This window comes from Tetrao urogallus (genome assembly GCF_951394365.1).
Source record: "Tetrao urogallus genome assembly, chromosome: 24".
NCBI lineage: Eukaryota > Metazoa > Chordata > Aves > Galliformes > Phasianidae > Tetrao > Tetrao urogallus.
In genome coordinates, this window is record NC_136837.1 from 1091650 (window position 1) to 1104172 (window position 12523).

The following is a 12523-nucleotide window of genomic DNA, read 5'->3' on the forward strand; positions in this document are numbered from 1 at the left end:
AATATGTATCAGGCTCTTAACTAAAAATATAGGAAACTCAGCGAAGGATAAAACAAGAGAGGGGGGAAATGACAGTGTGAAATTGATCCAGGCACGCGACTGAGGAGCCTTGCATTTGCCTAGAAATATTGCCCTCTTCACAAAGCAGAGCGCGGCACATTATGACGCGTGGCACAACACACTGTGCACCAACCAGTCCCATTACATAAGCATAAATCTCATCCTTCATCTCCAAGATCTCGAGCGACACTGGAGGTGTCAGCACACAGAGCCCGGGGACGGCAGGCAGCTCCATCCCCTCGAAGTGACACCGTGGGTTGGGACAGCCCACTGCTGGCCTTGGGGCCAACCTCGATGCAAACACTCGTAACACCCACTGTCTTTGCAGGGCGCTCTGGTGGAATAAGAGAATGCGTTTCAAATGCCGAAAAGTGCCTGAATGAAACACAGCCTTTGCAACACCAGCACCTGAAAAACCTCCACGCTGATGAATGACGGCCGTCCAGCCATCGGTGCAGCCTCCGGGGGCCAAGGAGTAATTGCAGTATATAAAACCTAATGGCTCTGCAGGGTCAGGCTGCAGCCCGCAGCTGCAGGGCGGTTCTCTGTGGGTCACTCAGCAGCACACGTTGCCCTGGGGTGAATTCCTTCCTTCCCAACCCACTGGTGAGGGGTTGGTTTGTGCCGTGACCGCGGCGCCGCGGCGGGTTTAGCACGAGGATTCGCTCGCAATCGAAACTGAAGGTCAAGTTGCTAATGCATCAGAAAGCAAACAGCTTGAATGCTAACTGCTAACTACAGCAATGAGCATTATTGCCTGATGGAAATAAAAACCGACTCGGAATGCTCAGGCTTGGCATGAGAAATGAAGCGCGGCGGCGTTCTGGAGGAGCACGCAGAGGGGGGCGACGGGGGCTGTGGGGAGGCACTGCTGCGTCCCCAGGCGTTGCACCCCGCAGTCCTGCTGCGTGACAAACGGCGGCCAGGGCCGGATCCTCAGCCCTGCAGCAGCCCTGCTACATCACCCTGCCAGTCTGCAGACACCTTAAAGCAGAAATAAATTGTCGGCTGCTTTATGGTGCTGGAGGAGTGCAAATGAGAGCCAGACATAGAAGAACAGGCTGTAAAAGGAGAGGAAGGATCCTTCGCCCGCTCCCAGTGCTGGTGTAACGGCATTTGGTGACAGCAGAGCCATCTGAATTTATAGGGGACACAGAGGCACAACCTGGCTCTTCTTCAAACATTGCAGTGGGCAACAGAGAGCACGAGGCTGGAGGAGTTTGCAAATTAATAAAGTGAAGAGGAAGGGGAAGGGAAAAGTGAAGAGGAAGGGGAAGGGGACGGAGAAGAAGAAAAAGGAAAAAGGGAAAAGAGAAAGGAAAAGTGAAAGGGACAAAAGGGAGAGTGAAAGAGAAATGGAGAAGGGAAAAGAGAAAAGGAAAGGGGGAGAGGAAGGGGGAAGGGGAGAAGAGTAGGGGGAGGGAAGGAGAAAGGAGAAGAGAAGAGGGAAAAGGAAAAGGGGAAAGGGGAAAGGAAAGAGAAAAGGAAAAAGGAAAAGGGAAAAAGAAAGAGAAATGGAAAAGTGGAGGGGAATGGGAAGAAGGAGAAGGAGAAGGGAAAGGGGCAAGGGAGAGGGAAAAGGAGAGGAGAAGGGAGTGCGGGATGGAGAGGGGGAGGGGGAGGGGAAGGGGGAAGGAGAGGGGAAGGGAAAGAAAAGAGGAAAAAGAAAAGGGGAAAGAGAAAAAAAGAAAAAGGAAAGGGGAAAGAGAAATGGAAAAGGGGAAAGGGGAAAAGGAAAGGGGAAGGGGAAGGAGAAAAGAGATGGGGGAAGGGGGAACGGAGAACGGGGCACGGGGAAAAGGAAAAGGGAAAAGGAAAGGGAAGAGGAAGTGGGAAGGGGAAAAGACAAAAAAAAAAAAGAAAGAAAGAAAGAAAGAAAGAAAGAAAAGAAAAAGCATGTTCTCATTCCAGCAGGAGTGAGGAAACGCTGAGGACGCCCCACTGGGAGATGCTGGCGAAGCCGCCCAGACCCCATGCTGGCAGCAGAGTGGCAGCGGCTGCGCGGCGCTGCTGGGTTTGATGTACGGCGGCGCTGGTAAAGAAGCGAGCAGGGGAGCGGCGCTGCTGCTGATAAGGCACGGGCTGCACTTATGCCGCCGTTCTACCGCAATTACAGTGGAATTATGCTTTTTGATAACTAAATTATCACTAATGCACATAATCGTTGGGTTATGTGGATACACAAATTACAGGACTGCCTCAGCCCCGGATTAATACGCGTGCATTTCGGCTCCTTGTACACTCGTTTATACTGCAATTACGCCATCATATCATTAACCATCTGGTTATAGCAGTGTGCATCAGCCACAGGTATCTCCAACCAGGAGGGCTGCAGTGAGACCATCACTCCCAACACCACTCCTTACTGGTGTGTCATGGAGGCTCTGAATAGTGCCCAGTCCCCCTGGCTCCGTCCACCCCACACCCAGACCCACAGAGGGCTGCTGAGCTGGCAGAGCATCGTCGGGCCGTGCAATGCTATGCCACCTCTCCACGTCACCCACCACTCATCAGCCCTTCCCCTGCCACAGGACATGGGCACCTCAGCAGAACCTGCCAGCCCAATGCAAGCCAGGAAACTCTCCATTTTGGGTGGCAAACCACACTTAATGTCATGCAATATACCCCTCATCCTCAGAATAGTAGCTTTTGCTTTATTCCCATCATCCCTAGGCAGATGGGGCTGCAGTTAGCACTTACAAGCCCCAGTAGAGCCAACAGCTAAGCTGTTAACAGAGCCACAGACACAGCCCTTGTCTCACTGCTGAGCATCATCCCCCTCCATCACAAGCATCATTCTCCCACATCCCCCAGCTCTGCAGCCCCTGGGTACCCCTTCCCCCCCCCCCCTACCCGCACACCTCTTGCAGCATCACAAGCATCATTCTCCCTGTTCCCCACTTCTGCAGCCCCTGGGTACCACGTATGCCCAACCTTCATGCCCCCAGCCCCATGCAGCCCCTGCAGCAGCCTGCACTCATGCTTGGTTTCTGCACACACAGCACACTGAGCACCCCAGCACCGCTCCACCACATCCCCAATACAGGGTGTGCGCAGCCACACACACAGCCTCAGGTCACCGCATCCACCAGCTCTGAAACACCCTCACACACTCCTCCTGCAGGACCAGAGAACCATGGAAATATTCTGCTTTTCAAGTCGAAATCCTGAAGAGCAGTTTCCAGGTTGAATCCCCAGATGGGCTTCTCTGCATATTAAAAGCACAGCCGGTTCCCAGCACCACGGCGCGCGCGAGAGACAGAATTAACGCTGTTCCTATTTATAGGGCTTTGATTAGGAGCTCGTCACCTAGAAGTTTTTATTCCCTTTATCCATTTATAAGGCCATAACACAGTTTGACTAGCTCCAGATAGGCTGGTGTCCCACCGATTTTGCCAGAACTTAATGTGCCATTCAAACACAGTTAAGCCAGTAATAGGCAGCAGCCTGCTCTCTGCAGGGTTTTAACTGCCTCAGAAAACACTCCTCAGCTCCCAGCTCACCCTGTGCGTGCAGTGCTGCAGAGGTGAAGTGACTGGGGGTGAGGATTGGCCCCAGTGCTCCCTGTGTGGTTTCTCAGGATGGCTCAAGGAGGCGCACGGAGCCATTCCCCGCGCTGATGCTCACTGTGATAATACCCACAGCAGCAATGCCTGGGGGTCCCTGCCCCTCTCAGCCAGTCCCCAGCGGGTGCTCAGCATCCATTCGATACCCACGAGCTTTTCCAGCACTCCCGAGGCTGTTAATCCCTCCTAAGCACCCCGGTGCTCCCGTCAGCAAAACGCTTTCTGGCTCCTGACAAATCCTTGCAAAGAGTTTTGCTGAGCGCAGACTTTCTGCCTGTCCAAAGCCTATAGACAAGTTAAAGCACCTGCCCTCAAGGATAATTCCACTAAAATTGGGTGAAGTGTGCGCCAGTGCCAACTTTATTTTCTGTTAAAACCTGAGAATATTTGTAAAAGTCTTTTCTTCTGGAAGCTGCCCAGCTCTGTGCAGAGGGAGGGGGTTGGATCGGTTTGCACTTACTTGGCAGCGATCGACCCAGCAGATTTGAGGTCTCCTCATGTGCAGGGAATGGGATTTCAGGATGCTTTCTGAAAGGAGCTGGCAGCAGCCACCCTGCCCTGCAGACAGACGGCTGCTCCCATCCGTACCGCCGGCACTGGGGAGCTGGCAGCACATCGCCCTGGGACGCACAGCCAGGACACGGCTGGATGAAGACATTGCCCCCATGATGTCCTTACAGCTCAGCAACCATAGCAGCCCCAAAGCCCCCAGCTCATCCCCTGAACTGACATCCATCTCTGCTCATGCACCGCAACCACACTTCGGATCAGGCTGCCCAGCCAGACACATCCCTCCCTCTCCCAAACAAGCTGCAAATTCTCCAATTGCCTTTCCTGCTCCAAGTCCCCATCCCAGGAGAAAGCTGCTCACCATCCTCCCTGGATTTCTGGATGAAGGCTTCCACACCGCTTTCCCCATAGCTGCCCTCGGAGGCCAGGGTGGAGACGTAGTTCCACTTGAGGGCTTTGACAATGTCCACCATGGCTTGCGCCTGGTAGGTGTCGGATGGGACGACGCGGGAGAAGAAGTCGTAGCGGCTGTTGTCGCTCAGGTCTGGCGCAGTGGAGGCGTAGCTGATCTGGGGGATCTGGGATGGAGTTGGGAAAGAAAAAAGCATCAGGAGAAAGAGGCAAAACTCAGGCCCTCGCCTTATCCACGTTCCCAAAGCTGTAGGGGACAGGGGGTGGACATCAAGGTCAGGTGGGACTCCAGATGGACAGAGAGTGTTCCACGACACCCAGAACCAGCAACTCACAGAGGGGAAATCGCAGGGTGGGGGGTGACCAATTCCACCAGGTATTGGTGGTAAGCCAAAAGCTTTGGTGCCACACCGAGATCCATCCACAGTTGGGTGCAGGAGTTGTGAGATAGACCCCACGGACATTGGGACGTGCACCCTCTCTGCATCCCAACAGCTGGCACAGGGGCATCCACAGGAATGGGACCAGCACCACAACAAGGGCCAAATCCCAGCTGTGCCACATGGAGAAGGCTGAGGAGGCTGAGGGATCACACAAAGAGATGCCCAACAGAGATTTCAGAAGGCATTCCCACGCTTCATTTGGGCCCACATGGAAGAGACAAAGAGGAAGCCTTGCTCCTGCCCTGGACACCACACTATGAACTCCCTCTGGCTTCCTGCCCCATGAGGAACCAACGTGAGCAGCCCTGACAGCCTCTGTCCAACCAACCCATAAACAAGACTTTTAAATTAATCAGAGCTCCTGCACCTCACACAGCACATTAGAGTGATTTAGCACTGGAGGATCATGCGATACTTAGCACTTATGCAGCACTTTACATCTCCAAAACACACCACAGATGTTAATTTATCTTAGAGATGGAAAAGGCTTATTAAATTATCAAGCCCAGGTCCTTCCCACCAGCCTCAGTTCCCTACAGAAAACGTAGCAGAACCAGCTCCAGCTCCGTCCATTGGCCCGGCATCCCATAACCTTGTAGGTAGCACACTCCCCTCCGGAGGCAGCTCAGCATCTCTCAGCAAGCCAAGCCCTGCTGAAAAGCAGGACGTGGTTTGGAATTCTGCAGCAATACAACGGCAGGGGCTGGAGCTCAGCCAGCTGCAGCCTGACCGTGTCACAGCACTGCAGGGGCGGTGACAGCCCTGCCTGGGGCCACCACTGCCCTCCTGCATGCCCACGGACTGTGCTTTGCAAGTGGAAGAACCCCAAGCATCGCTGATCCCAAACTGTTCCCACGATGCAGGGGCAATTGGATGCAGAGCAGCCATCTGCAGCTTCTGAAGAACTTTTCCCCTCCACCCTTCGTCTCAATTTAGGAACAGTTCAGCAATTGCAGCTTGCAGGAAAACAAACACTGTCAGCCGTGGAGAGCTGCAGGGAACCCCATGGACCCCTCAGGCTCAGCAGGCGCCTGGGTGCTGCTGGATGCTTCCAGGCTGCATTTGCTCACCAACCACCACTCCTTCATTAAGCAATGAGCCAGTCTGCAGCAGCAGAGGAGAGCTCAGAGTGGACGGGATGGGGAGAGGTTTAGGGCATGCAGGCACCCTCCTGCATGTTATAAGACCAATCCACCTTGCTGGGAGCATGATCTTGGTACCTGCCTTCTAACGATGGTGCTCCATAACCCCATGGCTAGGTACCAGCATAACCCTGCCCCAATAGGTGGAGCAGGACCCACCCTGGCTCACCCCAAAGCCACAGAGCTGCCCAGCTCCCCTCATCTTTCCTCCACTCATGCCCCTGGCCTGCACCACAGTTTTCTCTTTGCTTCTCTATTATTTTCTCCTCTTCTACTCCAGGCTCTCACTCTCTATTAAATGCGATCCCGATGTTATAAATCCACGACTCCACCTGAATGCTAAACGGTCCCTGGAAAGAAGCAGCACCCCTCTACCTACCTGCAGTGCTGGAGATGAAAAAAGGGAGAGAGGGAGAATGAGCAGGAGAAGGAGAGGAAGGAACCTTTATCAGGACACAAATGGGGTTATTCTCAGTGACAATCTGCTTTGTGCTCCTTTCTGAGGGGCTGCGATCTGCTCGGTGGGGAGCTGTGACCAAGTGCTGGTGCACGAGGTGTGATTAACATTCTGCTCAGCTGGCGAGGTGTGCGCCCAGCAATCACTTGTCTGGGAAGGGAGCTGGGCTGCATGGCTGCATCCCTCCATGCCTTCTCCCTGTGTGGTTGCAGGGGGAGATTTTCTCTATAAAATGGTTTAAATAAAACCACAGGTCCTCAGCAGGGGATGGGGATAGGGTTGGAGATGGGGAAGGGGGTGGGGTTGAAGTTGGGTGGGGATGAGGATGAGGATGGGATGGGGTTGAAGTTGGGTGGGGATGAGGATGGGGATGGGATGGGGATGGAGTGGGATGAAGATGGGGTGGGGGATGGGGTTGGGGATGGGATAGGATGGAGTTGGAGATGGCGTTGAAGATGGGATGGGGATGAGGATGGGGATGGGGATGCAGTGGGGTTGGGATGGGAATGGGATGAAGATGGAGTGGAATGAAGATGGGGTAGGGTTGAGTTTGGAAATGGGGATGGAATGATATGGAGATGGGAATGGGGACAGAGATAGGGATCTCCCAGCCGTGCCCCCAGCAAGCTCCATCCCATGCAAACCACCAAGGGCTGTGGAAGAGATGCTGGGCTCTGCATGGAGAACATGTGTGGGATTAATCCCTGGTCCAACCCCTGCTCAGAAACATACCTAGAACACACCCACTGATGCACAGACTGTAGCAAGATGCTGGATTCTAATAAACAAATTGAAAGAGCTTTTCTCTCTTACTATACTACCCTGGATGGAAGTGAAAATAAAAGACCAGTTCCCAAATGACCATTTGATAGATTTCCTCTGCCTTTTTCCCCCTCTGCCTTTTTGATCTCCTGGTTTACAATAGCCCAACTCCTGGCATCAGCTATTTTCTTAGATAAAAGACAAAAGTTCTTTCAGGTCCATGAAAGCAAAACGCAGGCAGGGAATTTGAGGTTCTTAGAAAGAAGGCGGCTGCAGGTGGGGGGGAGCTGGAGATGCATCTTGGCTGCAGGTTCGGGCACAGCACAATGAACGAAGTCACAGAGGCACTGTGTGGGTCCCAGCTCCTCACCCGGGTCGTGCCCAGCAGTGTGGTGGGGAAATGAGTGGGATCAGATCTCCTGCATCCCAGGGCTCCTTTATCCCACGCAGAGCAAGCAGTTACCCTGGGACAGGAGGAACAAAACTCCTTCCCCCTTTACTTTGGACAAAAATACACAGTAAGCACTGTTTAGAAATGCCCTCAGCCTCCAGAAGCATCCCCAGGGCACAAGAGCATGGCAGGGAAGCAGGCAGCAGCTGGGCTGAGGAGTGCAGATGGCAGTGGGCCATTGTGGTCAACCTCAAACGCTCTCCTGATGCCTCTACCACAAAAGCACTGAATTTTCACACCCTTCCCATTACCACCAGCTCACAAGCTTACACAGCATCTTGTCGAAGGGTGGAGGAACAAAATTTGTTCCAGATTGGAAAGAATTCAACAAAGGTGACAACTTCAGCATGGCCCCAGAGGAGACGCACAGGGCACACAGCCACACTCAGCACAGCAGCCCCCCCCCATCCCCCCCAGAGCCAGAGAGGGGGTCACGAGCAGCTAATTCCCTAACCATAATTATTAATTTCATGCATATCTTATGCAAACCTCTGGTTCACCGACAAGATGGAATTGATTTAATTAGAATTTCCATCATTGAGCCATTTGGACGGCAGCTTTTAATTAGAGAGAGCGTAAAGCACCACAGGGGCTGGGGGGGCTGCAGGGCCTGCTCAGACCTCAACCCTATTGCTTCCCCAGCTGGAAACAGGGGGCAGATATCCAAAAACCACCCCACCATGGAGCTGATCATCAACTCCTCTGCTTCCCAGACCAACGCCACCGGCTGCTCCGGGATGACACAGCTGCACTTGAGGGGATGCAGCTCAGGGAAGGGAGAGATGAGCTCCCATCCTGCACACTCCTTTCCCACAGCCCAGCAAACTGAGCACATAAACCAGATTGCTCCTCTTTCCCCCCAAAAAAGCAGCTCCCGGCACAGTGGAGATCAAAGCAGGGAGTGGCTGCCGTCCCTCATTGAGCTCCACACCGGCCCTTCGCTCTCCTCCTCCTCCTCATCCAGGGTTGGGGCAGCCCCAGGGGCTGCAATTTGCCGTAACAAACCAGGCGAAATGAAGCAGCAGGAGCAGAGCGGTGATTAATCAGAGCGTCCCCCGGCCCGTTTCCACCTTCCAGTCTTCATGAAGGTTATTTACCCACTAAATATCAGTGCATGGTGCAGAATGCAATGCTCCTCCAACCCCCACATCCCAGCGCTCACCCCACAAGGTCTGCACCTGCCCTACATTCCCAGGCAGCGAAGTCAGTGCACACACACACACACACACACACACACACGAGCACACACAGCTCCTGCAAAACGGGCCGCCATCCTCCCTTGGGTGAATTATTCATGCTGTGCAACACCCCTGTGCTAAAAAGAGCTCCACGACTCACTGCAACACAGGAAAGGAGTGCCTCAAAGCACTCGGTGCTCTCACTCGCCAGGGAAGATCCTTGCCCTGGGTAAGTGCTCGCCACAGATCAGCTGGGTCAGCACTGGGTTGCAAGGCACAGCCCAGCTCCTGCCACAGCCTTTGGGAGTCCCATTTGCAGGGGAGGGATTTGGTTTCTTTTCACATCGCTGTGGTTCTTCGGGAGAAAATGGGTAGAGCTGAGGCTGGAGAGGCAGCAGACAGGGGTGGGAAGGAGCTGGAGCGTGCCAGAAAGCTCTGGTGGTGACGACAGAGAGATGCTATCGCAAGGAGGCGAGAACAGGGATTTGGGGGGAGGATTTTCTGCATGCAGAGCCACGAGGAGTGATGAAACCAGCTTGGACAGAGGATGCCGCATCTGCAAGTTGTTCCACTGATGTACAGCTTTAATTAGGCAGTGGCATCTAACAAAGGACATGTTATTTATTTATGTAGCATGGAAGCGGCAAAATCCCTGCCAGGGTTGCGCCAGCCCTCACTGCCAACAAGTTTAGGCTGGCAGGGAAGGGACAGGGATGGAGCAGACCCAGGTGCAGGGGATGGGGTTAGGGTGGCATGGAGGGACCACAGCCACAACGCACCCAGCCTCACCCTGCCCCCAGGGGCTCATCACCATGCCTCTATCTTGGCTCCATTCGGCACAAGCGGTGTCCTGGCACTTTGCACCAAGGGCTTCTGCTCTAGCAATGTTTGGGTGCACAGTCCCAAGGCCAAACCTATGGCTTCAACCCAGCAGCAGAGCATCACCTCTCAAGGGAACAGCAAAAGGCAACGTGAGCACAGCAGTGCCTGGGGAGGCAAACGCTTTGCTGAACCTCAGAGCGGAGCTGCCTGTGCTTAAAGGTCAGCAGCAGCGTGAAATGGAAGTTGCCTTATTTTCATTTTAAGCATGTCTGTGCCATAAACCCACTATTTGAATAACAAAGAGCGACGGTGAGCAGGCAGCACAGGGCATGGATGGACCCAGAGCCCTGTGGGAGCAATGTCCCCATCCCCAGTGCCTGGCGGGCAGATGGGGGCTGCAATGGGGACACTGGGGTTGGTGACACGTCCCTGCTGGGCCACCAGCACCACTGCCGTGTGGGTGCAGCGGGGCTGAGCTGCATCCCGAGTGCGTGGTCACAGCTGCTTCACCCAAGCAACCAAATTGGGGGAGAAAGGGGAAAAATAACCCAAACCCAATGCAGCTCCCTTCACTACTCTGCCTGTCACTCCACTGCATCCTTCCTCCCTGCCTCCCTCTCTGAAGCAAGAGCTCAATCTTTTTTGTCTCGGCAAATAGCTTTTAAGTTCCTCCCGCTCCCTCTAATTTATATTATTTTAATTATTGAATAGCCCTCTCGCTCGTCGCCTGGAACATTAACACGTTTTTAAAAGGGACCCAGAAAAATCAAACTCCATCAGTGATCTGTTTTTCAGGCTCTGCTAACAGCCTCCAGCCCTCCCAGGAGGGCTCAGCACTCTACAGCGTGAGGACGAGGAGGGGGAGGCAGCCAGCCCTGCGGGAAGGGAGGGTTTTGGGGGCTCACAAAGGGAAGGCAGCACCCAGAGCATGGCTCGGGGCATGCAGCGCTGCAGGGTGCGCAGCCTGTTTGCATTGCTCTCTGCTTTTTGCTGCTAAAGGGGCTCTTGCTCAAACACTCGTGCTAGCCCCAGGACATTGCTGTGGATAAATAGATGCACAGCGTGAGGGATGTAATTATGAAGTCCTTGGTTTTCCTGCAGTTGGAGCAGAGGGAGAGCCAGCCTTCAGATGATGCTATGGCCCCAAGCACTCTGCTCCCCCTGCACACCCTGACCAGCAGCAGAATGCAGCGTTGTCCCCACGTTGTGCCTGGGCTGAAGCACCAGGCATCCCCTCCTGCAATAGCTGCCTCCATCCCAGCAACAAATGCACCTCCGGCAACTTGGCAACTTGGCGAATGTGTGACCTTACATTTTGGGTGTATAATCCAAAAACTTCTTATCGAACCATCCACCACTGTGACCCACGTTGGGATGGTGTGCATGAAAACACAGCTCCTTCCAACCCGAGCACTGTCTGCCTTAGGGCTCTGAAGATCCACCAGAACCAAGCTCTGAGCAACTCATCAGGGATAGAAGTGGCAAGAAGGAGCCCCCCATGTCCTGTGGTCCCATCTTGCATCCAACCTCCCCATCCCAGCCAACATCCCCTGCAAAGCCATCTCCATCCCACATCCCTGCCGACGCCAGCAGCGCCAGCATCCCACCCTCTGAGATAAAGCCCTGCTGCTGCAGCATTGCCACCGAGGGAGTGGAGGAGGGGATCCCTGGGGACACGGGGGAGGAAGGAAAATGGTTTTAAAGACGCTCATGAGAGTTCCTGCCTGCCCCCAGCCACGGAGGAAGAAGGAAGCGTGAACGAGCGTGGCGCTTTCCCCACACAGTTGTTTTCGCCCCTATTTTTGGGACCCGTACCTTGAAGAGCCGCAGGATGTTGGCCACCATGATGGAGACAGAGCTGCCCGAGGCGCCGATGACGCCGACCACCCGCTCAGGTTTGGTGATGATGGGGGGCCCACCATTGACGCAGCGCACCTCGGTGCTGTCCTTCTCAATCAGGGCCTGCACGAAGGTCAGCGACTGCTCCAGGGCGTGCGTGTCCCGCGAGCACGTGTCCAGGATGCGGGCACCCAGGGTGATGTTGGGCAGCAGGTCGGGGTCGTTGTTGATGCGGTCCAGGGCGAAGAGCATGGCCTCCAGGCGGTGGATGCCCTTCTCCTTCTTCAGCTCTCCGCAGGCTTTGCCCTCAGCGCCCCGGCCGTGCACGGGGAAGAGCCCCCCGAGAGTGATGTCCCCGTCGATGCGGATGGAGTTCATGTGCGGGTAGCCCTGGCCCTTGGGCTTGGCGGCACCCCCGGGCGCCCAACCCCAGCTCCAGGCACTCAGGAGGAGGCAGAAAGAGAGACGCTCCATGCAAAAAGAAGCCCCGCTCATCGCCGAAGCCGTGCTGGGGCAGAGTGCGCGGCCCGAAACCCGGCAGCGGTCAGGCAGGCAGCATGGCTCCGGGGGCTCCTTCAGTGGTGCCCATGGGTGACGCCAGCCCCCCGCGTGCAGTGAGTGGTGGGGCTGCTATGGGGTGTTGGGGCTGGCATTGCTACGCTGCGGAGAGGAGGCAGGGATGTGAGCCCAAGCAGAGTTTCGGGTCCTTCCTGCAGAGCCCTTGGGAGGGAGAAGTGAGAGAGAAAGAAAATTAAACAGGAGCATGGAGAGGGATTTGGCTGTTTCAACCTTTCATCAGAGAATCCGAGGAAACAATTTGGGATATGGGACTTTTTTCATCCGGGCAGAGAGGCTCGCATGGTTCCTGGAGTGGAGCCAGGT

At 54.8% G+C, this 12523-nt stretch overlaps 1 protein-coding gene across 1 annotated transcript in view; it reads right to left on the bottom strand.

Moving 5' to 3' along the window:
• Positions 1-12136, bottom strand: part of GRM4 (glutamate metabotropic receptor 4) — a gene marked incomplete at both ends in the record, with an annotated part of 33635 nt that extends 21499 nt beyond the window's left edge. Inside the window, 2 exons of the mRNA XM_079546383.1 lie at positions 4498-4714; positions 11618-12136. Of these exons, the coding sequence (XP_079402509.1) occupies positions 4498-4714; positions 11618-12136 (736 nt within the window). The remainder of the gene's footprint in view (positions 1-4497; positions 4715-11617) is intronic.
• Positions 12137-12523: the final 387 nt, after the last annotated feature.